This window comes from Cydia splendana, chromosome 2, assembly GCF_910591565.1.
Source record: "Cydia splendana chromosome 2, ilCydSple1.2, whole genome shotgun sequence".
Lineage (NCBI taxonomy): Eukaryota > Metazoa > Arthropoda > Insecta > Lepidoptera > Tortricidae > Cydia > Cydia splendana.
Window position 1 is genome coordinate 29,525,446 of NC_085961.1, and position 27,721 is coordinate 29,553,166.

The 27,721-nt window shown below is 43.1% G+C and overlaps 1 protein-coding gene across 1 annotated transcript; it reads left to right on the top strand.

Moving 5' to 3' along the window:
* Nucleotides 1–1,152: 1,152 nt before the first annotated feature.
* On the top strand, nucleotides 1,153–27,721 carry LOC134799978 (putative transporter svop-1). The gene is made up of 12 exons (XM_063772413.1): nucleotides 1,153–1,252; nucleotides 1,776–1,876; nucleotides 2,699–2,860; nucleotides 3,376–3,538; nucleotides 6,634–6,755; nucleotides 7,518–7,747; nucleotides 8,112–8,281; nucleotides 8,836–8,944; nucleotides 15,278–15,465; nucleotides 19,082–19,180; nucleotides 21,376–21,503; nucleotides 27,347–27,721. The coding sequence occupies exons 1-12, from the start codon at nucleotides 1,203–1,205 to the stop codon at nucleotides 27,424–27,426; spliced, it is 1,602 nt and encodes a 533-aa protein (XP_063628483.1). The 5' UTR covers nucleotides 1,153–1,202; the 3' UTR covers nucleotides 27,427–27,721.

Sequence of the window (27,721 nt, forward strand, 5' to 3'; positions counted from 1 at the left end):
TGACATGACCTACTTATTTTATACACCTTACCTTAATTTCTAGAACCCGATTACGTGTGATTAAGTCCAAATTTTTAATCCCCACACCTAATAGGCTTCAGGTATTTTATTACAGGTAAGGTTAGTCTGAAAACGTTCTTGCTTGAATACAAACGGCTTTATATTAGTTCGATTTTTTAGCATTCGAAAAAGACTACGCGATTTTGACGTGTCTTTTTTTGAGAAACTCTTTTTAAAAATCGGTAACTATTAGGTACTTATGAAAGCAAAATAATGTAAATAATCGTATAATGATTCATAATTGTTACATATTTGCCGTGACTTATTTTTCAAAAGTGTTTTTCAATAAAAAGACACGTCAAGATTGTTTACCTTTTTTCTAATGCTAAAAAAACGAACTGTAGTGGCTATGTGCGAAATGTGTAGTGAGGAAACTAAGTGCGCTCAAAATTGTGGCAATAGGTAATGTGAAATTTCTGGAGCTTAAATATTCATAACATTTAGAATAGAGAATAGAATAGAGAGCATTTATTCGAGGCAAAAAATAAAAGAAGAAAACAACACGTAGGTAACATAACATACATATAAGCCACGAAATGGTCCCGACTCAGCATGATGCTAGCCTGGCTGGGCTAGTGCTGGTCTTCCGTCGTGGCCATGAGCTTGTGCAGCACGTAGTGTAACAATATATAAAACAAATTTGAAATTTGTTACATACAGTTAGGCAAGCCATTTCCACACAGTAGAAAAAGGCAACAGATTAAAAAAATGTAACGGCGTAGAGAAGTCCTATAAAAAAATTTTTTGGGCGTTTTGTCTACTAACAAAGTGATAGTACTGGCCAGAGTATATTTACATAGATATCACACTGCAGGCGAGCGGATCTGCATCAAATGTAAAATATAAAATAACTGACCAAACCAAATACCCTAATATTACGTAATTACGCTATGGAAAGCAAATTAAGTGACCCTTATCTTAGCTAAAACAAGTCAAAATGGTCACAAGTCAGTATTAACACATAATTGTAATAACACATTGTAGAATAACTACATAATATAATATCAAACAAATCGTAAGCATCTCGTTACTCAGTTGTTTACTCCCGTCTGCAATAAATACAGAAATGCATTATCTTGTCTCTGACATAACAAAGTGTTTATTGCGAGTAGAGCGTTTAAATTATTATAATTTATTCTACAATGTTCGGAAGAAAAACAATAGCGTATTTGAGGATGGGATTCACAGAAAGGTATTAACTAATGATTAGTAATGATGCTTTAAACATGTGTCATAAACTCATTTAAAAAAATCGTAACTATTTTGACACCATGATTTGAATACTTTAATAAACTGTTTCGTGTTCAAGTTATTTGAACTACTAATTTGAGGTGTTTAAAGGGTTAGGGCTTCTAATAAGTTAATTTTGCAGTAAATATTAACCATTTGCTAATGACTTAGAAAATACTAAGTCAAACATGCTATTAAGTATCGAAAACTGCAGATGTCAGTTAATAAAGTAGAGTTATATGATACATTGTTTTATCCGTATTGCAAAATATACAACTAATAGTGCTAATAAAATGTTTAACGTGAAACCAAGTGATCGTCTTAAAAGATACTAATTATTTGCCTAAACGGAAACTCGGTCTTATCGTCATAAAACGTGACAAAATGTGCAGAATCTTTAAATTTACTCATGTTTTACAACATACAGCAGTATCGTACATCCTTTAGTGTATTTTATAATAGTTAATAGTGAATGTTGTTGCCAGTGAAGTGAAGATGAAGAAATCCGTGCTTCTAAATAAATTGACACCTCCGAAAGAGAAAACCAAGATGGAAGTGAGTCTGGAAGATGCACTGGATTTAGCAGGTAAGTCTAGCAACTTCCTATAAACTACCGGTAGGCTGTTAGGACAAAGATTTTGATAAACTGCCGATGATTGGTTTTATACTAAATATTAATTATGAAACTCCCGTAAGACTAATAAACTCCTGTGTTAAATAATTTTAAAAACTATAAAATATTGTGATAACTCGTTAATTTTGTCTTGAAACAGGCCCATTAACCGTATTATTTACAATTCCCTTCAAACTTTACTTTAGAAACCGTCGATCCTCGCTAAAAAATGCAACGAAACAAATAAGTATCCGTAGATTAATAAAAAATGCGCCTTTAAAAAATTGGTAACTGGAAATGTGTTACTGACAACTTATAATAAAATAAAACATAAAAATACATTTTGTTCATTTACCAAATTGTGTGCAAGATTTTTTCCCTATTAAAGTATAACCACTAGACTAAGCTTGGAAACAAAACTATGCTATGCTTCCATGTAACTATGCGCCTGTTCAGACTGGCTGTAGGAGCTATTTCTAAAATCGACGTTCACTTTCATTTTAGCGCCTATTTTCTTTTTCAATGCGCTTCCTTATCAAGGATCAAAGACTTTGCTATTAAAGTTTATCAGGCGCTATTTAGGCACCTGCCGCGATAGCAAAGGACGCTGGTTCGATTCCAGCCTGGGGCACTAGAGGCCTTGGTCACTTTTTCTTAGTATATGACATTTATTTCAGTTTATAATTTATATAGTAGTGTTTCTACTTGATAAAAACAAATTAAAATATTTTTCTGAAATAATTTAATTTGTTCAAATACATTAGGCGCTATTTCTCCAATATGTTTACTTTTTAGGCGCTGGTAAATACCAAGTGTTCCACTGCGCCCTGATGCTTACAACCCTGTCGTCGGCCGTCATCGAGATGATCGGCAATGCCTTCATCCTGCCCGCGGCTGCCTGCGATCTGGAGCTGCCCGACACGCTGAAAGGAATTCTTATTTCCATGCCTAACATAGGTAATGTGTTAATAATAATTATTACTTTTTGGGGGTTACATTAACTATCATCATTGCAGATGCAGCAGCACCCTCTAGGGTGTAAGATTCCCTAGAGGGTGCTGCATCTGCGTGTGTCCCATGACAGGGGTAAGGGGTGTATCCGCTCGGTTTACATACAGCTAGGGACTCTACCTAATCTACGTGTTGGCTTCAGTTTTGCGCACCCCTCCCGGAAATATCCACATTGACCATTAGGTATGTGAATAGTGGGATCCGAGTTCTATCATGTTCTATGTTTTCAGAGTACACAAATAACACAACCTTGATAAGTTTCTCACTCGTTAGAATTGTCTTGATTATTAATTTATTAAATATAGATGAGATATTACCGCAGGCTCCCAAGACCCGTGGCAAAAATGCCGGGATAACGCAAGGAAGAAGAAGGAGATGAGATATTTAAAAAGAATAGTATCTACAGTAGGCGATAAAATGTATCAATTCTATTTTGTACAAGAAAAAATATTGGCTTTCAGGTGTGATCCTAACCGCGCCATTCTGGGGCCGCGCTGCCGATAATTTAGGCCGTAAGCCTGTGCTGCTTGGTTCGGCAGCAGCCTCGGGCGCCATCGGCTTCGCGGCCGCCTTCATGCCAAACTTGGCGACGTTCGCGCTCTGCAAGCTCGCTGCGTCACTCTTGTAAGTTATTACTACGAATTCCTTTATCCTCAGGTCAGGTGGTTGACGGATGCGGTTGTCGACATGATAATGACAGGAAAAAGCTTTCATCACTCAATTGTTCACTCATCGACTCTTGGGGCTGTTATTGAGTTTGTCACGATCACAACGACCATGATCATTACGATTCATTACTTAGGTAATTATGGTAGTTAGGTAGGCACGGTTATAGATTACATCAGAATAGAGATTATAAATAAACTAGACGGGCCCGCAGCTCCGCTCGCGTAAATGAAATAAAGAGTTTATCTTAAGTTTAGTTAAATACCGATATTATTATGTATTCAACCCTGCCAGGGTTTATAACTGTGATAGGGATTTCTTATTTGTAGCCGTTATTTGGATAACTTAATTCGCAAATTTCTCATTGCGAAAAGGCAAGATGGTATTTTTTCATCTACGTAGGTATTTATTTAAAACTTGTTTCAACAAAAAAATATTATTTATTTTTATAAGCCTAGTAGTAATAGCGGTACACCGTGAAATTCGGGAATCAGCTGCAAATGGTGTTAGAGGTATGAAAATCGGCACGATTAATCTTTAGGCCATTTGAATCAATTTGACCCGTAGCACCAAAAACAAAACAAACGGAAAGGAGTTATGACGTCATCTTTTTTTTGTATGGAAAAAGAAAACAAATTGTTCAGAAACCTATCGTGTGTGATATTAAATGAAAGGGCATTTTGAGCGGGTTTAAAAATATATCACATTATTATATTGCCGTCACTTGCATTCAATTAAAATAAAAATAATTTTCAAAACATACCAAGTTTGGGCTCCTCCAAATACGAAACCGTTGAATTATGTTTTGTAAAATATACCTCAAGTAATACCCAATATCCTCATATCTAACCCCAAGAAATTAATTTCGAAAATATTTAGTTTTAGTATTTTTTCATATCAGGCTATAGACTAAGGTTGAGGTTGACAGCACTTTTTATTTTACTTCGTGTAAAAAACGCCGAAATAACTGTATACCAACATGACAAACATAATTTAGGTTACTTTAACTTACGAATAATTTGGTCTAGTCTGTAGCACGACCGAAACGAAAACAACCGAGAGTTGCCGAGAGATGGCTGATCGTCGTAAAATAAAGATTGTTATGAAAATTTCTTTTGCTTATTATAAATTAAATACGCATCGAAAGCGATAGTTTTTATGCTCTAGTTCTATTCTCATATTTAGATAATAGATTGGAACAGTTTTTTCTTATCATACGTGCGTCGTATTTGAGAAACGTGTCAAAAACTTTTTTAGAAATTTGTAAGGCGCCATCTCGCTTCTTCCCTCGTTTTTTATCCCGTTCTGGTTTTTCAATTTTATATATATGATGATGTTTCAATATTTTGACATGAATGTTTTTCTGTACTTCCATTTCGCTGGCCCAATATTACACGTGATTACACGATTCTATGTTTCACTTTTATCGAACTGAAATTTGAACATTGTCATAGTGACATTAAGTCGAATTTCAACTATCTTGAATATCATACAACGCGCGTATGATAAGAAAAAACTGTTTAAATCTATTATCTACATATGAGAATAAAACTAGAACATAAAAACTATCGCTTTCGATGTGTATTTAATTTACAATAAGGAAAAGAAATTTTCATAACAATCTTCATTTTACGACTTCGACCATTTCTCGGGAACTCTCGGTTGCTTTCGTTTGGCGGTGCTACAGATTAGACCAAATAATCCGTAAGTTAAAGTAAACTAAATTACGTTTGTCATGTTGGTATACAGGTATTTCTGAGTTTTTTACACGAAGTAAAATAAAAAGTGCTGCTAACCTCAACCTTAGTCCATAGCCCATACGAGTGAATTATGCCATTTATGACATATCAATCAAATTAATATTATCGTATGATTATCGTGTTAATAATTTGTATTTTATTGTTTTAAATTTCTTTATGAGTTATTATTATTCAGATTGATTTTCATGGCTCGGCAAACATTGTCATTCGTCCAGGGAAAGGGCTGCCGAGATGAACCAAAAATACAAAGTTATAGAATGGGAGACGAGCGTACTTGGGACAACAAAATGGGAGACGCCCGATGGCGAGAGCTATCGGAAGATCGCAAGAAACATGTCGTGATCTGGTATCGGAGGCCAGGTGAGTCCTTTGGATCGTTGCGTCACCTTAGCCGTAGTAATGTTAAGATCCAGAAAGGGAAATGGGGACTACCTACGTTTGTATGAAAAGGCGATTTATGGGTGGTGGTCGTCCATATTCGTGGCTTAAAGCGGAAAATAAGTAATCTAATGAACGTTTTTGCAAGTAGGCTTACAACAATAAGTAATAATTTTATGTTAAAACAAGTTTTGAATAAATACCTACGTATACGTTATAAGAAATTTTCGAATTAAGTTATCCAAATAACGGCTACCTACTTGACAAATAAGAAATCCTTATCACAGTTATAAACCCTGGCAGGGATACATAATAATGTCGGTATTTAACTAAACATAAGACAAACTCTTTATTTCATTTACGCGAGCGGAGCTGCGGGCCCGTCTAGTATAACATAGAACCCAGTATAACATAGAACCCAGTATAACCCAGCGATTTGTTCAGTGGAATGAGTGGGTTTCTTCTGGGCTACACAGAAGACACGCAACAATTTACAACCCTAGAGAGACAAGAAACTTACTTACTATGCGTTAGGGGGTCGACCAACTTTTGAAATGATGAGAATAATCAGCAGTTTTAGGAAGCTCAAAGAGCCGCATAGGCCGCAAATGATGTTTTCAGTGGTGTAAGAACTCGCAATGGGTAATTTTTTGGGCGACTCAAAGAGCAATTGTACCTCCAAAGAGCCGCATGCGGCTCGCGAGCCGCGTTTTCCCAACCCGTGCGTTGGGAAGAGGGAGCTTCCACTGTTAAACACTGGTTTTGTTAGACATCGAGACTTTTATAAATTATTTTTCTATACTAATTTAAACTGTCCTGAAGTGCTTGCACGCTCTAAACTCTTGGGCAATAACGTTTTAAAATATATTTATATTGACGGAATATGACGAAGTACTTATTACTATTTATTTCCAGTCTTGCCTGCCCATCATCTCTAGGCTGGGCGTACGCCAGTGAGCTGGTGCCTCGTCGTCGCAGAGACCTCGCCCTGCTCGTCATTAATGGCTTCCTCACCACGTCCTCGACACTTAGTCCATGTGAGTAAACTAAGTCTACTAAACAAAGTTTTAAATGTTCAAAATACACGGTCAGTTTATCTTTCAGGTTCGATATAATGGTGAAAGAAATCCTAAGAGCAATGCCTGTTAAAAACTAAACACTATTTAGGCAACAAAACGGCGTGGCTCCGTTGAATCGTCTGGTCTTGTATTATATGGCACTATATAAACACAGTTTAATAACAATACCACCATTAGATAATGCAGCAATAAATTATCTAATTTATGCCTATAACACACACCAACCTGGCACACAGCAACAAGTTGAAAACTTATTATTATTTGCGTTTATTTACATTACATATGTAAATATTATGCGTTACATAACGACCGTGTGTTGTTGATCTTTTATTTAAACTATTAAATATTTACGTAATACTATCTATTTAAGACAAATTTTATACGACCAGCCTACCTACCAGTCGACCTACGGAAGACCAGCGTTGAGTTGGGTCCATTTCGTGATGCACAATGATTTCTTCTTTTCTTGCTGTTGTTGTCTGTACCTGTTCGTACATGTTTTGTGATCATAACGAATAAATATCTTTTGATCAGACACTAAAATTACACCAATTTACTAGAGTAGATTGATACTTACCCAGGTTTTGTTTATCAACCTAAGTAGGTTAGTAGGTACTATTAGCTAATTAGTAACTTTTATCAACAACATAAAAATCTGTGATAAACATTCTCGTTAAAAAAATACTTAAGTAATTTAACATCTATTATTAACCATTTCAGTGCTAGCCTGGGGCATCCTCCCCCTGAACTTGCCAGCTGCAATCAACGTCCGACCCTGGCGCCTCCTCACAGCGGCCTACGCGTTCCCCCTACTCCTCGTGGCTTTTTGGCTGACCCTGGCGAAAGAGAGCCCCAAGTTCCTGATGACAAAGGGCCGGCAGGAGCAGGCCTTGGATGTTCTCAGTCACATTTATTCTGTAAATACTGGGGCGCCACCTGACATGTATCCGGTAAGATTGCACTTTTACTCCTTATCGCTTTTTCCTAGTTGGTTCCGAAATGAGCCTGGAGTACGCTTTTAGCTACACGATCTGAAGCGCAAGCACTCGTTTTTACGTAAATGATCGCCATTTAAACTTCGAACTTAAAGAGGAAACTATCGGGATTAGTTCGTGAGCAGTTTCAAAAAGCCGTAACAAATCTAGAGAAGATAGGGATAAGTCTGGCTTCCTAACGATGTTTTCGGCAAAGCGAGAAAGTTTACAGGAGGAGCAATCTAATTAATCTTGCCACATTGTCGACACATTGCAATCCAGAATTCCCAAACCATATATCGTTATCAATAACCTACTGACGCAAAACTTGCCATTTCAGGTAACATCCATCAAAAAGTGCGGTCAGAGAAGAGATTCGTCATCAGAAGAAGGCTCCAGTTGTGAGTTGGCTCCGCAGCCGAAGAATACGACCGTCTGGGCCTTGCTGCGGTCTCCTCATCTCAAGTGGTTGGCTCTGACTGGGTTCCTCATGTTCGGCCTCTTCTCATTGTAAGATTTTATAAATAGTATTTGTGGGTGATCTTACCGTAAAGGCGTAGATTAGTCGATTCTATGTGTATACTGATTCGGTGTGCTGACATCTCTCAACGAGTTAATACTTGTTCCCATTGTCAGCTCAACTAACCCTCAAGATTTCTGATGACCTCTTAATTACTTGGGGAACATTCGAGGAGAGAATAATTATTTAATAGAAAGTGACTTAAAGTTCCTTTACCAGACACCCTAAATAATATTAACTTATAAATTTTATGTCACTGCAGCAATCTAGTAGGGTTGGTAAATTTTGCCAGTGATGGTTTTGATTTGTGATATTTGTTATAATTAGAAAAAGCTATTGCATAATTATGTTTTATGTTTCAACACTTTCACAAAAGCATTGCGGAGTGATTTAGCTATACTGAGCGCGCGTTCAAATTTAACGTTGATTTGCTATCTGTGAATAGTGCGACCCGGGCTAAATTCAGACCACGCAAAGTTTTCATGCCAAGTATGTATGCATTCTTACTGGCAAGTTTTTGGAAGACAACAATCGTTTATTCCAGGTTGAATGGGCTGTTCCTCTTCGCCCCAGACACCATCAACAAGGTTATGCAAGGTGCTGCCGAAGAGGAGGGTACCCTGTGCCTTCTGATGAACCAATCTGACAATCAGGTGACTATAATTTTCTCAGTTATTTTATTAAAAGCGGTGATGAACATAATATTAGAAACTACCGTGGTATATCCAAATTATCAGTACCTACTTCTTAAACTATTTGAAAAAATAATTTATGACACGCACTACCCAACAACAAAACCGATGTTAATAACGCAGCAGCATGGCTTCAGTAATTAACGGTTAACTGAGTCTAATTTGTGTGAGCTGCTTGAGCGCAATGGACAAGAATGATCAAGTTGATGCTATCTATACCGATTACTCAAAGGCGTTTGATAAAATTTTACACTGGGTCTTATTAAACAAACTTGAAATGTTCGGTATTCATGGAGACTTGTTGCGTTGGCTCACATCTTACTTGTAAAATAGAACTCAAGCAGTTACTTTTAAAGGATACACCCCTAGTTTTGAGCCTATTACGTCAGGGGTCCCGCAGGGCTCGCATTTAGGGCCACTACTATTTAACATATATATCAATGAGGTCATTAACTGTTTTTGAAATTCTAAAGTATTATTGTATGCTGACGATACTAAGATATTTACCGTTGTGAAAGTCCGAGGCTGCTTGCGTCAATTTTCAGGATGACCTTAATAGATTGAACAACTATTTGTTTATATAATAACCTGTATTTAAAAATAAATAAAAGTTCAATTATTACATTTACGCGGAAGCTTGAGCCTATAACCTTCAATTATACCATTGGAAACCAACCACTTACTAGAGTTACTGAGGTTAGCGATTTAGGAGTATATTTAGATAGGTAGTGAAATTCAATTGGTTTCACACATAGATAATTAAGATAACATCGAAAGCTTATAAAATGCTTGATCTAATTTTTAGGCAAAGTAAAGATTTATAAAACCCCACAACGTTAGGTGCTTCTTTTATATAATGCATATGTAGGGAAGGTCATATTTGGAATACGCATCTACAGTTTGGTGCACACTAATCAATTAGAAAATATTAAAATGAAATTATTAATCGTATGAAAAAGGATGAAATAAAATATTATGTGTTCCGTATTCTACGTCAGAGGTCTTCATTGAGAGAGTAACGCCTCCGGTGTCCGATAGATGCCGCTAGCGTCTATGTAGTCGCTCCGCCCCACGCCGTGACGTAGTTCCGCTTCCCCTCCCTGCGAACCGTCGTTGCTCGCTTTCCGCGACTCGCCGCCATGACATTGTTTCGTCGACCGTCTTGTCCGATGGTCCGCAAATTTTTTTTTGCGTACATTTTTGCAGCATGGTGCTTTAAAATTTCCGAACCAAAGCTTGTTCCATTAAATAGTAAGATATAGCAGAGATCGCTATTATTAGTCTTTTGGCGATCTCGCGATCGAAAGTGTTTTTCGATTCTACCCACTTTTTATTTTTATTTTTATGGCTAAATGAATTTTTACATACCATGCTGCTAAAATCGTTACCGTTAACAAGCCTGGGAGTACCTCGTGTTGTTAGTTGCGCATCGTAAATGCCTACTTTGACAGGCACGGTTCTCAGGCGGGTCGCGCATTTTCGAGATCGAAGTAGGAAGTGCGTCAGTAGTTTTTTATCAACAAGTGGTAACGTAAGTCGCTCCGCGTTCGGAGAGGGAACGTGCGGTCATCGTGCCTGCGGCGGCGGGCGCGGCGCCCGGGCGGCGCGGAGGCGGACAGCCTGCGCGCGCCGCTGTTGGGTGCCGCGCTTCTATAGGACTGATAAGGAGGTTTGGATTGTCTCGAACCATCCGGTGAGCCAGTTTAATGATATTCTAGTTTTATTTGGCGTTCAGAAGCGACGCGACAGGGAAGCCCCCGCCCCCGTGGCACCGGCGCCGCCCCCCGCCCGTGTCGCGCGCCGCGCCGGCGCCGCCGACTTTCTTCTGCTGTCGTCCGAGATGACTCCGAGACGCCGCGACGCTGCGGGCCGGGGCCCGAGGTGTCGTGGTGCGGGCGCTTCCAGTCCGAGACTCCGAGAGAACACGCCCGCTCCTGTTGCTGCGGTCCGGCGCGGGTGGATTACACCTCTCGATCCCGTCCTGGCGCAAAGGTGAAGGCGGACCGCTCCTGCGTCCCGACTGCTCGAAGTGGAAGGAAGGTAAGTTACGTGGAAGCAGTGGAAACATTACAGTACAGCGGCGGTGCCGTTCGCCCGTCGGTTGCCGTCCGTCATAGCGTCGCTGGTGACCTACGCGCCGGTGGAGGCCACTACGATGACGCCGCCGAGGGCAACAGTGTCGCCGTGATGATGCGTACAACTACGAGCCAGCCGCCACGCGCACACTTCACCCCCCCCCGAGCCAGCGGAGGACGCTACGATGGCGCTGCCCGCCACACGCATCGGCGCCTCCCGTGCAGGTAACGTCCATCATGTGCACCGGCGCCTCCCGAGCTGGCCGCCACGATGGCGCCTCTCGCCTCACGTACCAGCGCCTCCCGAGCCGGCGGTGACGACCACCACGTTGGCGCCGCCCGCCACGATGGAGCCGCCCGCCTAACGCACCGGCGCCTCTCGAGCTGGCCACCACTATGGCGCCTCTCGCCTCACACAACAGCGCCTCCCGAGCCTGGCGGCGGCCACCTCACGCACTGGTGCTTCCCGAGCTGGCCGCCACGATGGCGCCTCTCGCCTCACGCACCGGCGCCTCCCTAGCCGGCGGCGGCGGCCGCCACGGTGGTGCCACCCGCCTCACGCGACAGCGCCTCTCGAGCGGGCCGCCATGATGGGTCCTCGCCTCACGCACCAGCGTCTCCTGAGCCAGTGGCGACCGCCATGATAGCGCCGCCCGCCTCGCGCACCGGTGCCTCCCGAGCCGGCCGCCACGATGGCGCCTCTCGTCTCACGAACCGGCGCCTCTCGAGCCGGCCACCACGAGGCGCCTCTCACCTAACGCACCTGCGCCTCCCGAGCGGCGGCGGTTGCCATGATGGCGCCGACAATCACGCCGATGCTGCCCACCGATGCTGCAACTACGACGATGTCGTCCCTTGCAATGGAGCCCATGTTCTGTTCGCAAGAATACCACCGCGAACTTACCCGTCGCCGATGCTGCCTACCAAGCTGACGCTGGCGCCACGGTATCAGTTTTGTCCTGTCCACATGGTCCCATTGAGGTACGCAGGCGCCTATAGTTATGGTGCCACAGCACGAACAGACCGCTAAACTCTTGGTTTCGGTTAAGGATGGCGACGGCAGACAAGGTCGTTAGGAGCCTCGTCCTAGCGTGACTCGACTGCCCGGAGTTGAAAGCGGTAAGACATGTCGGTACCCAGAGGAAAATACGTCGCGTCCCTGGGCTTCATAAAGGTGCTGATCGACGAGGAGCCGTGCCGCTTCGGGGGTCCTACGACGTCTCGAGGCCAGCGAGCGATCCAACCGGAGAGCAGCTTTGCGACACGATCCTGTGCGACCGCTCACAACCGAGGTTGAAGGCATCGAAAAGGTCTGCAGTCCTCACATAATTATCTCTCTGCTGCCCGCGCTCTCCAGCTTAAGTTCCGTCTTACAAAGACGAACTCGTTCGCCAAGCCCCTAATAAACAAAATGGGACAAATAAACCCGCTGCGCCGGAACAAGCTTGAGTTTCCGGTGCTAAGAGAAAGGGGCCAGGAGGACTCCAGCAGTTTGCATCTGTCTGTCTTCGACTTTATCGAAACAGTTTTGTTACGCAAAGCGCCAAAATCGATTTTAGACTTGATTTCATCAGTTCGATTTCCTTAAAAGCATGCAGTACCATACCCCTATACTAGCTCAATATAGGCGTTTCTTCGGATAAAGCGAATTAGACCATCACGCTCCTAGACATCACGTGGGACACGCGGCACAGCACCCCGATTGAAAGTATTCTTTTTCGTGACATACAGGCCTGCCTTGCTGCCGAGTTTCTAGCAGAAATGAGACTCAATGCCTCCTGCTTAATAGTCGAAAATTCGCAAACTTTAGTTCATGGAGGAAGGTGACACCAGCAACACTTCTGACAGCTGCCGAAAACCTCGTGCCACTTCCCTCCTCATCTTATGCCTGCAGTCCGTTACAATCTCCAATAATGGTAGACAATGTACGAGGTAAGGCCCTTTCAGTGGAGAGTAATCGTTAACGGGCCGCATCTGCAGCGCTGACGACAGAAGTGTACTACAAACATACAACCGGACCGCTACAGTATACATAAAACGACGGCGACACTACATCCCCTCCGTTACCACGGCTGTCGAAAAAACTGCTGATGCCAGCAGATCGTCTACAAGTCGCGCTGGTTTCTTGCTACTTACCAGGTCGGTACAACTCCCGAGGGCGACGGTTTATCAAGAAGTCACTGCGCGCTAGAGGCGCAGCTGCGCCCAGAAGCCGCCGAGACTATCTTCGCCTGATAGGCGTCCTGTTAGCCAGCCTCCGCTTTCGAGAGCCCTCGCACTGTGCCACGGTATTTCTTAACAGACTCTTTGAACTGCTACCACGACGCGTTTGGCAGCTGCCGGTGATACGACTTGGCATGGATGTCTCCACCTCCCAGCCTAGTCTGTTTACTGTGACGGCGTGATGAGGAGAGAGCCTTCACGCAGCTGTGGTAAGCTTGCAATTTACTGGCGGTCCTAGTGAACACAACGTCAGACCGCCCTTCCTAACGAGTCAACGACCTTAAGAATCGAGGCGTAGCTCCTGTCAGATAGGACGCTCCAACACCGGGCTGGCGGGATCAGGAGTGAGTGCCTACTGGCGTGACTGCCGCATGCATACAACATGCCAAGGGCTAACGCTACGTAGCAAACGAGACGCAACTGTTAGTGTCTCACTAATATGGAAGAGTGATAAAGAGACAGAAAGAAACTCAAGTGATCGTCCGGGGGATGCTCCCGGTACTGAGTTTGTATGGCGAGAACCGGGTATTCCCGGTTCCGGTACTGTGTTTATATAGAAAACCAGTACCGGGAGCACTCCTTAGATCGTTCCCTTGTTTAGGCCGCCTGTACGCCCACAATGTAGAAATGCGTGGTCTTCATGGTGCATCAAAATTAAGATATATTGCCAGGTACCTCTAATATCAAGTGAAGTAACGAGCTATCTCAGACATCTATTTCTATTGTCCATGTTAGCTTTCAGAACGACACTTGTTCATAAGCCTATCGGACACTATGCCTTCTTCCAAGGCTATTAATAGCGAGACCAGCGCCTCCCAAACCACCAACTTGGGACGCGAGAAATCTAATAAAAATTATTTGCCCTAACTTGAATAGCCCTACAACGTACCTATATAGAAGAGCTGCCGCACTTTTACTGTTAGCATCAGGCTGCAGGGTCAATGACCTTACTCTACTACTTTGTAGCCCGGGCAATTGCATAAATAACTTTCGCGCTATTATTTTGTGTCCGAAATTCGGCTCTAAACCAGATAACGTGTCTTACCGACTGGACTCTTAGAAGCTCCGGCATAAAGTATAGACCCAGTAAGTAGGTAGTCTGGGTACGTCAATTTGTGAGAATTACACAAAATGTTAGGGGACGTTGCGCCTATTTCTTCCAGCCACAGTCTCATCCAAGCCGGCCTCGCCTACGATTGCTTTCGATCCACGATGTACTTAATCACTAAATTGGCTGGAAAACTATCCAATTAGCTTAAGTTATATATATGTAAGCAACATGACTTTTTCTTTAGACGATTCTATCGCCGAGATTCTGCGGATCGGATGCGATTTCGAATGAGAAATCTCTCAAACCAGTTTAACGTTAGATTGGAACCTGGGATTACAATTTAAATTCTCATTTTCCTGTAATGTATCATTATAATGAGTCACTGTGATTTCATGGGTTGCAATAAGGCGTATATATTTATTCTTTCTCTGAATTCTATGACAGTAGGTGTAGCCCTAACGCTTGCGCGCCCGCTGACTCGCCACCAGGAGATAATAAACAGGTCTCAATGAAGACCTCTGACGTAGAATACGGAACACATAATATAAAAATTTTACCTTCCAATAAAATTGTTATTATGTTTCCTTCTACGTCAGAGGTCTGAGTAATGCCTTCCTGGCAGGCTACTAGGCTACTTTTATGCCGACGGTACTTCTCCTCAACAATGTCATGGCGGCGAGTCGCGGAAAGCGAGCAACGACGGTTCGCAGGGAGGGGAAGCGGAACTACGTCACGGCGTGGGGCGGAGCGACTACATAGACGCTAGCGGCATCTATCGGACACCGGAGGCGTTACTCTCTCAATGAAGACCTCTGACGTAGAAGGAAACATAATAACAATTTTATTGGAAGGTAAAATTTTTATATTATCCTTTTGCGTTACCAACTGATATGTTTGAAGTCGGTGCCTTCCTCTTACTTCCGCAACATTTTCTCTTCCTTCCAGACATCATCCTCGACCTGCGTGGACAGTATATCCCAAAACACCTTCATCATAATGGCGGTGACCACCGCTGTCTACGGCGCGGCCGTGATGGCGGTGAGCCTGCTGCCAATCTCGAAGAAGAACCTTCTGGTCGGCATGTTCCTATGCGTGGGTGTTACGTGTCTGTTGGCGGGACTGTTGAAGAATAGGTAAGATAATTATAATCATCACAACTCACAAAATTACACAGTGAAAGGATAAAATGAGAATGGGTGCTAATTCACATAATATTCCACAATCTCCTGGTCGGCATGTTTCTGTGCGTGGGAGTTACTTATGTGTTGACGGTTGACGGTATTGTTAAAGGAATAAGTATATTGTTAGATACGTAGACATGGGCACAAGTGAAACAACCGGTAGCTAGTTATGCACTGGTTTATTGACGGATAGGTATCGTGGTGGGCGCAGCCACGCACACATGTAAGCATACGCTAGACGTATATATATCATCCCTCCACCTATTAAACTACTAATCCTTTAACCTAATTTTCAAATCATACATTAGTAATATTTCTTAAAATCTATTTCGGGACGGGGACGCATCACTCTCCGTTTCTTGCCTGGAGGCGGCCCATTGTCGGATTCTGCCTCATGAAACTCTTCCTCGTCTTCGTTGTACTCTTTCTCCTCCATGGGGTGAGTACGGACTGACTCATTCTGGTGAGGCGATGGCAACATCATGGCTTGAGTCGGCGGCGGCGTTGGCGTTGACGCGGTGACAGCTCCGCTCGCCCTGGCGGCAGCGGCAGCGGTGGCGGCGGCAGCGTTGGCGGCGGCGGCGGCGGCGGCGGCGTTGGCGGCAGCGACGGCGTAGTAGTCGGCGCAGGCGGTGAGTGTGGTATATCGTGATCGTCATAGCCCCATGCATTAGCATCTCCTAGGTGAACTTTATACAATGCTAATTGATTTACATGTTTACGATAACTTATTTGAGAATCCCAGTCTTTAATTAAATACATAACTTTTCCTATTCGCTTTTGTACCGTTCCTTTACCCCATGTAATTTTGTTATTGTTTACATTTTTTTTATAGAGTACAAAGGTGCCAATTGCGAATTGTTTCCGGTTAGTTATATTATTATTATCCTGTGAGCACTGAACATCGGGCTTATCAGACTTTGAAGCCGCAGACGAGGGCAGCGGTGGGGGTGGGGATAAAAGGTCTATGCGTGACCTCATTTTGCGTCCGTAGACTAATTGCGCGGGAAAGAACCCAGTGGTAGTATGTTTCGAATTACGGTAATCAAACAAATATTTTAATAGTTCCATTTTCGCTTGTTTAACATTATTACTCGACATAAGACTAGACCGTATTCCCTTTTTAACTATTTTCACATAAGACTCTGCCTGACCATTGCTTGCGGGATGGTACGGCGGTGACGTAACATGCTTTATTCCATTAAGACTACAAATAGATTGAAATTCTTGGGAACAAAAAGCTGTGCCATTGTCCGTTACTAAAGTTAGCGGTATCGGTATACCGCTAACTTTAGTAACGGACAATGGCACAGGTTCGGTGAATCTGGACATAAATTCATACAATTTGTCGATAGTGGCAGTGGATGTAGTTGTGTTGGCCATGTCGTACACTTCTGGCCACTTGGAAAACGCATCCACCAGCACTAGGTACATTTATTGGGCCAAGGAAGTCGGCATGGACACGACTACAAGTAGTGATACAAAAGACTCGAGCCCTGTGAGCCTTTTTTTAGGGCTCGCCTCATCTCTTGACGCCTAAAAGGCCAAAAGCCTTTTTTATTTAATTAGTAAAATAGGCTTTTAGCCTTTTAGGCGTCAAGAGATGAGGCGAGCCCTAAAAAAAGAGCTAACAGGGCTCGAGTCTTTTGGATCACACAAGCTTTCCTTAGGCGATGTCCACGGAACGGGCTTGACTCGGGCAGGCGCTATATTAGCTTCTATATTAGCTAATAAATTAGCTTCACCCGTCTCTTTCTAATTCGTCATTATCATTACCAGCATATACTGGCCTTCTTTAACAAGTTTTAGGCTATACTTACCCCACCATAGGAACCGAAGAAGTCAGAACTGAAGCAACTGATATAAATTCTTATTCCTCACGTCATATCGTCATAACTCATAAGTTCCCTAGTCATAAAAACCCCAGACCATTTGAGTGTGGTGCATACCTACTTAAGACAAAATTGACAGTATTCCTGATCAAAAGACCGACTTAAAAACATTCTTAGCATAACACTGATTTAAACTTTCACGATTATTAAACATTATCAAACTGCACAACGGGACTTAATCGCGTATTTAAGTTTGCACATAAAAACATTGCAATTTTAATCGGGACGAGGGTTTTAAGATCTCATCCACATGGAATCCAGTCATTAGTAAATGTAAGCGGAAACGAATATCGACAGTCGATAAATCGAATATCGTTAGTGTTGTGTGTCGACAGAGTGACATCCCTAGTGCGCAAAACGTTCAAACTGATAAACAAGACCAAGTGCGGGTAGTTCGGAAAACTCGCGCGGCTAGAAGATGTTGATGTCAACTTGAGCCAGTCTTCTCCGAGACCACGGGGACAACGCCGTCCTCGAAACGTCGGAGGTAAATCTTAAAACTTAAATACGCGATTAAGTCCCGTTGTGCAGTTTGATAATTCTTAGCATAATTTGTCGCTTTTAAACCAGTTATCACAGGACGGCAGGCGTGTTGACAACGGCACTTCAGATCATTGCCCTTGGCATTGACTTTAAGCATCTTTGAGTTATATATGTCAATGATATATTACCTACATCACATAGAGTTAGACCAAGAAAATGCTGCAGCGATTTTGATAACCCACGCAATGCAAGTGTTACTTTAAACGTCAAACTTCTATGAAATTATGACGTATAAATAACACTTGCACTGCGTGGGCTATCAAAATCGCTGCAGGCTTTTCTTGGTCTAACTCTAACCTCTCACCGGTTGGCTACTCCCTAAATGCGTGTTGTTGTGCAAGGTCCTATTTCGTATTTCAAGAAAATTTAGCAAGGTCTAAGTCCTTACTATACTAGTTACTAGGTAGTTGATGTTTGATGTTTGATGTTTAGCGACAAGAGCGTGCGACTTCCAATCCGGAGGTTGCGGGTTCAAACCCCAGCTTGTACCAATGAGTCTTTCGGAACTTAATGTACAATACCTATATCATTTGATATTTACCAGTCGCTTGCAGGTCAGGAAAGGCATTGTAGAAGTCATCGTCGGAAGATGGCAGTCGCTTTCCTAAAAACAAGTGCCTACGCCAATTCTTGCCAAGATGATGGTCTAATGCCGCATATGAGGACACATACACACATAGTACCTATACACGGTGGCCAAAAAATAAGTGCATTCCCGTTGCCAGGGAGGTTTAGGGATTATACTAAGCAACTTTTACTATGGGATGGGACCAACCACGAACCCGCGAAAAAAAAATTTACCCTTCCGAAACCCTTACGAAACGTACAAAATTTACCCTTCCGAAACATACCACGTACGAAAATATACGAAACAGCCAAATTCTTTTTTCGCGATTTCAGGGTTGGTCCCATAGTAAAAGTTGCTCAGTATAATCCCAAAACCTCCCTGGCAACGGGAATGCACTTATTTTTTGGCCACCCTGTATACGGACATTACGGACCTCTCGCTATTCGCATAGTCATTTAAGTAAGACGTTATGAACCCATTGCGTCTGCTGGGCAAAGGCTGAATATCACGATTCCCATTTTTTGCAACGATTACTTACTTATTCTAATAAACCGTTATTCCACAGGACGGCAGCAGGGGTGTTGATGTCTGCTCTTCAGATCACTGCCCTTGGCATCGGTCCTCTGACGGCATATGCAGTACAACTCTTCCCTACTAGTTTGAGGTAAAAAGCCTTTATTATTAAACAAGTTTTTACAGGTATAGATCCAATCCAGCAACTAACATCAAACTCATTTCTACAACACCAAATTCAACAAACTCATCGAAAATCATTTCTAAATTTAAATCATAGTATTGGTCATTTTTTAACTGCCTAAATGGACCCCAGGGAGTTTGTTGGCGAACAATTACAGTCTAATTGTTTCCTTATAAGTATAGAGAAGAGGTATATATATATTTTTGTTAATCAGTTAGAGAATGGTAGACGCTTTTGACGTGTAGGTAGTTTGATACGTTACTTTTGGTGCAGACTGAAGTATCGACTACAACAGTGACGACAGTGCACTTATCCAGACATAGGCAGTACCGTTTTTACCATAAGGGCACACGGGGCCCGTGCCCAGGGCCCCCATCCTCAAGGGGCCCCGAAGAACAGACAGTTATAGTATATTTGATTACCCATAATAAACGGAAGATCATAGTAGAAAAATATTAGTTTAATTCGCTTTCATTACTTTCCAAAAGGGCCCCAAATTCTTATGTGCCCACGGGCCCCAGCATAGTTTAAGACGGCCCTGGTCGTAGGTCGTTTATAGGAGCTCTAGATTATTGGCCTTAGCATTGGCCTGCTCAAGGCCCGTGCAGTTCAACTTTTTCCAACCAGTTTGAGGTGTACGGCCTTTTACAACATACTAACAAACACTAAAGAAATCTCCGTTTTATAGTATTTGGGATTGCATACTGCAGGTGAATGACCACGTCAGGTAGGAAAAGAAATACCGGATGGTTTTACGTAGATTTGGATCCAGAAATGACGCAATAAGCCGCGACACAAAGTCAACAACTCAAAATACGTCTTTTGATCTTAATTAATAAAATGTAAGATCAAAAGATGTATTATTTATATTAAACAGCCTTTTTGACTACTATCGACGCCTGCAACTTGCTTTTCACAATTTTTTTTTTCCGTTCTGGGAAACGGGCGTCTTGTGGGTAATATTTAAGTGTATTTTAGTAAAACTTTCATTATATGACCTTACAGCGTTTAAGGGATTAAGGTTTGAATATTCCAGTGCGAAAATTAAGATTAAATTATATTTTAATGTAATAAGTTTTAAAAAATTGTATAATTATATGACCCTGGCTGTAATTAAATATCGTTCTGTCACCATGCAGTCAGCGATAACCTCCACATAGGAAAGATTTGCACTTTAAAGATATTATGTAACAAATGTAATTTATTTAAACATGCTTATCTTACATGTACCGGGTGCCGGGAAAGATAAAAAATCAGAATAAGTAAATATCAAAATAAATCAACTTGCGTTTGGTGTTAATCTCTCAGTAAAAATGTGCCCAGTTTTACTTACATGCCTACATACCCTTAATTTTGCTAAATTGTCATCATTAGACAAAATTTACTTGAGATGCGTACGAGTGCAGATGTTTTAACCCCTGGAGCGCCCCAAAATTACCGTAGTATGGAACTCCTATACTAGTTACCAGCACACGTGTCTGTCTAGGGCGCTCCACGGGTTAAGGAGGGTCGTGTACATAATGGTGTCTGCTAGCTAATTGTCTAGTCCAGTCGAACTTCAAAAAGTTTTTTTTAGATTTAGTATCATTTGTGACATGACAACGATATTGATATACACGGTGGGCTCAAAAAACAAAAAGTCCGAGCATTATCATAGATCCTGATACCTAATTGCAGTAAAATGTTACGCAATCTAATTTTTTGTTTTCAAAAGAAACTTGTAGATAGTAAAGAGAGAGCAGTAGAGAGTACTCTCTCCAGTCGGGTGTTGTGCTGGGGACAGTGGGGACTGAAGTCCACTGAGAGTTGTTCAGAAGTTGTATTTATGGGAACTGCATTTTGGAACTCCGTAAGCGCGATGTAGAACGTGCTAACGCCATCCGTTACAATTACAATCTTGTGGCACGACGTTGTAAGACCGCTTTCCCGCTGACGTCCAGTTTTTTGCGGGTACGGTTTTTTGCAGGATCCCGTTTTAGTAGTATAGATGCTTTCACACGACGATTCTGTTTGCGGGATCCTGCATGCATACTACAGAAAACAGGATCCTGGAAAAAAACCGTACCCGCAAAAAACTGGACGTGAGTGGGAAATAGCTCTAAGAAACAGAGGAGACGCTACAAACAAACTTTTTTGAATGTTCTGTGATGTATTGATGACAGGGGCACAGCGGTAGGCGCAGTCTTGATGTGCGGACGGCTCGGCTCGGTGATCGGAGCCAGCGCTGCCGGTGCGCTGCTTGCTGTAGCGTGCGCGGCCACCTTCCACGGCTTCACTGCCTTACTCTTCCGTAAGTTACATGCAGAGACATGTTGGAGACAAAAACCGGACAAGTGCGAGTCGGACTCGCCCACCGAGGGTTCCGTACTTTTTAGTATGTGTTGTTAAAGCGGCAACAGAAATACATCATCTGTGAAAATTTCAACTGTCTATCACGGTTCATGAGATACAGCCTGGTGACAGACAGACAGACTGACAGACCGACAGACAGACAGACAGACAGACGGACAATGGAGTCTTAGTAATAGGGTCCCGTTTTTACCCTTTGGGTACGAAACCCTAAAAATGGGGAAAGCACGACCTAGACTTATTGACCTTTTTGTATTTCTCCGCCGACACGTGCGTAGTTTTTAAATAACTCATAATTTCTTCACTCCACGATTTTCCATGAACCAATAATTTCTTCACTCCACGATTTTCCATGAACCAGCAGTGTATGCTGATGTGAGGCTTAATACTCAAAGCCCTATATGAATAGCCATCAAGCTTACGCAATTTTAATGTGTTTGATATTTGTGTCGCTGTCGAACTTTACAATGTCTAACGTATATTTAGGTCGTATCATGATCTCTAGTCGTTAATAGTTTTGAATGATTCACGGTTAGCTTCAATACACTTATATTAACGGGGTTATTAACCGTGATTACCTTTTGTATTATTTGCGACCTCCCGATATTTCGACGCAGTTACATGCATCTTGATCATGGGTATCTAAAGAAAAATATCGGTAAAGAAAAATATATAATCACTTATAAAGAAAAATATATATACTTCTTTGCGCAACCGGTGCAACAAAGCGTGTAGGAATGCAAGACGCAATTATATTCATCAGTCTATTGACGATTGTCCTCCCGCAAAGCTGTGGAAATTTCTCAAGTCTCTTGGAGTGGGCTAGAGTCAGCAAGGTTGCACGACGGGTGTTTCGGATTTAGAAGCCATTAATCGCCACTTTAGTTCTTCTCCGGTCGAGCTTGACCCGACTGTTAAGCAACGGACGTTGTCCCTTCTAGCCAATGCTCCTCGGCCCGATTTGTCTTTGTTCCACTTCCGTTGTATTTCACCGCAGGAGGTTCTTGCCATCCTTAGTACAATCAAAACTAAAGCAGTTGGTGAAGATGGGCTTAGTTTGGCCATGATTATGCTCGTGGCTGAAATTATCGTACCCATCCTGGCCCAAATAATTAATTTCTCGTTCTCGTCTGGCTCTTTTCCCTCATCTTGGAAACTTGCCCATGTCACCCCTTTGCCAAAAGTCTCCAATCCTACATCTTTTTCACAATACCGCCCAATTTCTATTCTTCCAATTCTCTCTAAAGTAATTGAACACTTTGTCAACAAGCTTCTCTCTTCGTTTCTCAACAGATATAACCTCTGGAATCCCTTTCAATCTGGTTTCCGCCCCGGGCATAGTACTGTTTCAGCTTTAGTCAAGGTAACCGATGACATCTGATTTAATATTGAAAAAAAGGAGTTGACGGCTTTGGTCCTCTTGGACTTCAGCAGTGCATTCAACTCCGTAGACTTTGATGTACTCCTCGCTATTCTACGGAATTACAATCTGTCCGCTCTAACTCTTTCTTGGTTTCGTGGTTACCTATTTGGAAGGCGCCAGCGGGTTATGGTCGAGGATTCAGTTTCCTCATGGTGTGAACTGACCGCGGGGGTCCCACAAGGCGGAGTGCTGTCCCCTTTACTTTTCTCCTTATTTATAGATGGAATCACGAAATCACTTGTCTCCTCGTATCACCTATATGCAGATGACTTGCAAATCTACTCAGCGGCAAGCATAGATAATTTGGGACCCTTAATATGCCAACTTAACCGGGATCTCGACTCTATCCGCGACTGGGCATCATCATTTGGCCTCATGGTTAACGCGAAGAAATCTCAGGCAATTCTGATTGGGAGTCCTCACTTCATCTCAAAGCTGTCTGAAGTGACAGTGCCAGAAGTTATCTTCGATGGAACACACATTCCTTTCTCTGCTACCGTCAGGAACTTAGGCATTGTCATTGATCAGACCCTTTCTTGGGGTCCCCATGTGACTGAAACCAGTAGGAGACTCTTTGCTTCACTGCACTCACTTCGCCGTCTCCAAAGTTTCCTCCCTATTCACACAAAAATAATGCTTGCACGCTCTCTTTTGATCCCACTTCTAGATTATGCGGATATCGCCATTCTAGATCTCAATGAGGAACTGCTTGACAAGCTTGAACGTTTGCAGAATGTGTGTATTAGATATATCTTTGGGCTACGCAAATTTGACCACATCTCAGCTTTCCGCTCCCAGCTTAAGTGGCTGCCCATCCGTCGCCGTAGAGACATCCATATCCTCTCCCTTCTCTTCAATGTCCTGTTTTCTCCCTCTTGCCCTCCTTATCTCTCGGAGAGATTTAAATTTTTAGCAGACGGCAGCGGGCACCGACTCCGTTCCAGTGCGAATCTCTCTCTGTGTATTCCACCTCACAAACACCGTTCCTATCACAAGTCCTTCACCGTTTACTCGGTAACATTATGGAATTCTATACCACCTTCTCTTCGACAGTGTCAATCGGTCGCATCGCTAAAGGCGAACTTAAAAAGGTTATGGCTAGCAGACAAAACTTAATTTAAAGGATGTGTGCGGTATTGTAGTTTTTGTATATATGTAGGTAATATGTATTATAGAATATATATGTATTTAGTTGTGTATATATGTATATATTTGTTGTAGGTAAGCTGCTAACATTATAAGTAACTAAGAAATTTTCGTTTTTATCTCTTTATTCAATTAGGGTCTTAGGTTAGGGTTTTACAATGTGAGTATAAAAGTAAAATATAAAAACACTTACAAAACGATAAAAAATAAATATAAACACATTATAAAAAACCTAACCTAGGGTGCCGCCAGCAGCGGGGCAAGTCCCAAGCTACCGGTGGTCAGGGCCGCAGAGAGAGGAACCGGCGGACTATCCGCGCCGTGTCCAAGATCACCGCCTTCTGCATCTGACCCTTGATCCAACCACCTAGCGAGAGTCTCTCAAGATGTTGGTCGAGACTCTTCGCTATTAGACCATTCACTGAAACGACTATCGGGACAATGATCGTCAAATCAACATCCCACATGGCGGTTATCTCGTGAGCCAAGTCTAGGTACTTACTGGACTTGTCCTTCTCGGCCTTCACGAGATTCTCATCATGGGGGATGGTGATGTCAACGAGCACAGCCCGACGTTGCGATCGATCTATTATCACTATGTCAGGCTTATTGGCTACAATAGTCCTGTCAGTGATGATAGATCGATCCCAATAGAGCGTGGCACGACCATTCTCGAGAACAGGCGCAGGTAAGTACTTGTAGTACGGTACTTCGCGGTCCACAAGGCCATATAGAAGAGCAAGTTGCTGGTGAATAATCCTGGCTACGAGATTATGTCTGTGCAAGTACTCGCCGTTAGCAAGATGAGAACACCCGGAAATGATATGCCTGAGTGACTCTCCGGGACGGCGGCATGCCCGACAAATGTCGACCGTACCGTCCTTCAGGATATATTTCCGATAGTTGTTCGTCATCATCACTTCGTCCGCAATTGCACAGGCAAAACCCTCGGTTTCTCCGAAGAGGTCCCCGAATCGTAACCAGTTCACCGACGCGAGCAGGTCCACATCGGGTCCCGTGAGGGCCTTGTAGAACCGCCCGTGTAGCACCTTACTCTCCCATGCCGCCTTGCGATCCGCAGTACTTAGTACCACAGGTTTGCGCCAGTTCTCGTTTGCCAAGGAGAGCGGCGTGAGGTTCCTGTCTACTGCCACTACATCACGATGCATTCCACACTCGTTGTTAAGGAAATAATTCCTGAGATTGTACACCTCGCGGTTATGGAGATCCTTGGCGTTTAGGAAGCCTCGGCCTCCACACTTCCGTGGGATGTACAATCTCATAACTGACGAGCGTGGGTGTAGCATGCGATGTGCGGTGAGCAGTGACCGGACCCTCCGATCCAGGGCGTCGAGCTCGGTCTGAGTCCACCTTAGTATGCCAAAGGAGTATGTGAGTAGGGGCATTACCCAGGCGTTGAAGGCGCGCACTTTATTGCCTCCTGACAAAAGACTGTTAAGGACTTTTGTGAGCCGACTGAAGAAGCGCTCCTTCACCGACCGTCTAATACCCTCGTCCTCCATACCCAACGACTGTGACATACCAAGGTATTTATAGGTTTCTGATTCAGAGATAGATCTGAAAGACATTGTCTCAGAGAGTTGTAAATTTGTTGAATTTACAACCCTCCCCCGCTGTACATACATAACCGCACATTTATCGACACCAAACTCCATGTTGATGGCACTACTGAAAACTTCGGTGATTTTCAGTAGTTCCAACAAGTCTTGGCTATTTGGTGCAAATAATTTGAGGTCATCCATGTACAGAAGGTGAGAGATGACTTCACCCTCTCTCCGAAGCCGGCAACCTAGTCCCAAATCCTTCAGCAGGGTGCTGAGGGGATTCAAAGCTAGGCAGAACCACAGGGGACTCAGACTGTCGCCCTGAAAGATTCCTCGCTCAATCCTTTTAAAATCCTGCGGGCCAGGGCGGTCATCCCCGCCTCCTGGTTGACGAAGGACTGTGGTCCACTGCCCCATACACGCGCTTAGGAAGACTCTCAAAGCTGTATCAACTTTATACAACTCTAAGACCCTCCCCAACCATGAATGGGGCACCGAATCATAGGCCTTCTTGTAGTCAATCCAAGCGGCTGAGAGGGCACCCTTGTTCCGCCGGATTTGTTGGCAGATGGTCATGTCTATAAGGAGGAGCTCTTTAGTACCACGGGACCCAACCCTACATCCATTTTGAGCGGAAGCCAGAATATTGTTTGCGACAATGTGCGCGTTGATTTTTGCTCTCAAAATGGATGTAAGGAGCTTGTAGAGTGTAGGCAAGCATGTGATGGGTCTGTAGTTCTTAGCTTCCGTGGTACTACCGGACTTATAGAGCAGGAAGGTGACACCAGTTGTTAAGGAAGGTGGGAGAGAACCAAGCTCGAGGGCTTGTTGAAATTGTGCTGCCAAGCAGGAGTGCGAGCATCGGAACCACTTTAGCCAGAAGTTGTGCAATCCATCCGGCCCAGGACTTTTCCAGTTCTGGGCCGTGCGGATGGCACAACTGACGTCATCGGGGCTGATGGTGACTGCCCCCATAGGTTCGATGGACTCGCACTCACGCTCGACAACACTCATCCAACTCCCCTCGGTGTGTCCGACAGGCACCGACCAGATGCTACGCCAGAAGTCAGTCATGGCAGTAGCATCCGGCGGCTGCGTGTCGGGCGCACGAAGGTTGGTTTCCTCCCACTTTCGGTACACCTTCCTTTGGTCACTTTGAAAAAGGCGATTCTGCTGGAATCGATCCACACGCTCTCTGTAGCGGCGAATACGGTTTGCCCATGCATAGACTTTCTGCTTTAGAAAGTCGATGCGCTCTGTGACATTGGCCATGTAGGCCATGTAGGCCATGGCCAATAATAATTTAGTGTAAATACTTTATTTAGGTGTAATATTAAGTTCAATGTACATATATCGTTTTTATTATTATTATTCTTTTCTTTTTCTTTTATTTACGCTGTTGGTACAGTACGGATGTCTACCGTCTCCAATTCTCCCTCAATTGCTCAAAGGTTAACTGGAAGAGATCCCTTGAAGGGATAAGTTCGCCTTTGTACTAATGACGAATGTTATTTTTCCTGTTTTGTTTTGATTTTTGTACAATAAAGTGTTTTACTACTACTACTACTACTACTAATCACGATCGATATAAGTCTCTACTCGTTATTGTGATTTACACACACACTTGCATTTGTCACGTCTCTTTTTTAGTGTGTGCAGCTCTAAGCCTCCTCCTGCCTGGTGCGAAGAAATCTCCTCCCAGTGCCGCCCATTCTGAAGCCGAAGGTTGACCGTCGCAACATTTAGAGTGGATGTTATTATTGTTATTACAGTACTGCTTCTTTAGCAGAAGGGTCAAAAACTTTTTTAGTATGAGTTAAGGTTTTTCGAACGTTTTCGACCCATAAACTTAAGAAACAGAAGGAATTTAAAATTTAATATTAATCAATACTTAAAATTTAGAACGTGTTGAGAATCAGAGAAAACATTCTCAATTCTGCTTCTTAGAGACAAGGTACTTTTTTGAAACCTCGACACAGGTTTTCAGTAGGTCGAGAGATGCCGACTTTGTGCTACATGCATACT

Bases quoted from the DNA above. Each gene is read 5' to 3' on its own strand.
- LOC134799978 (XM_063772413.1), top strand. From the start codon at position 1,203: ATGTTCGGAAGAAAAACAATAGCGTATTTGAGGATGGGATTCACAGAA. The intron at 15,466-19,081 runs GTAAGATAATTA...GTTATTCCACAG, and splicing joins GCGGGACTGTTGAAGAATAG to GACGGCAGCAGGGGTGTTGA. The intron at 19,181-21,375 runs GTAAAAAGCCTT...TATTGATGACAG, and splicing joins CTCTTCCCTACTAGTTTGAG to GGGCACAGCGGTAGGCGCAG.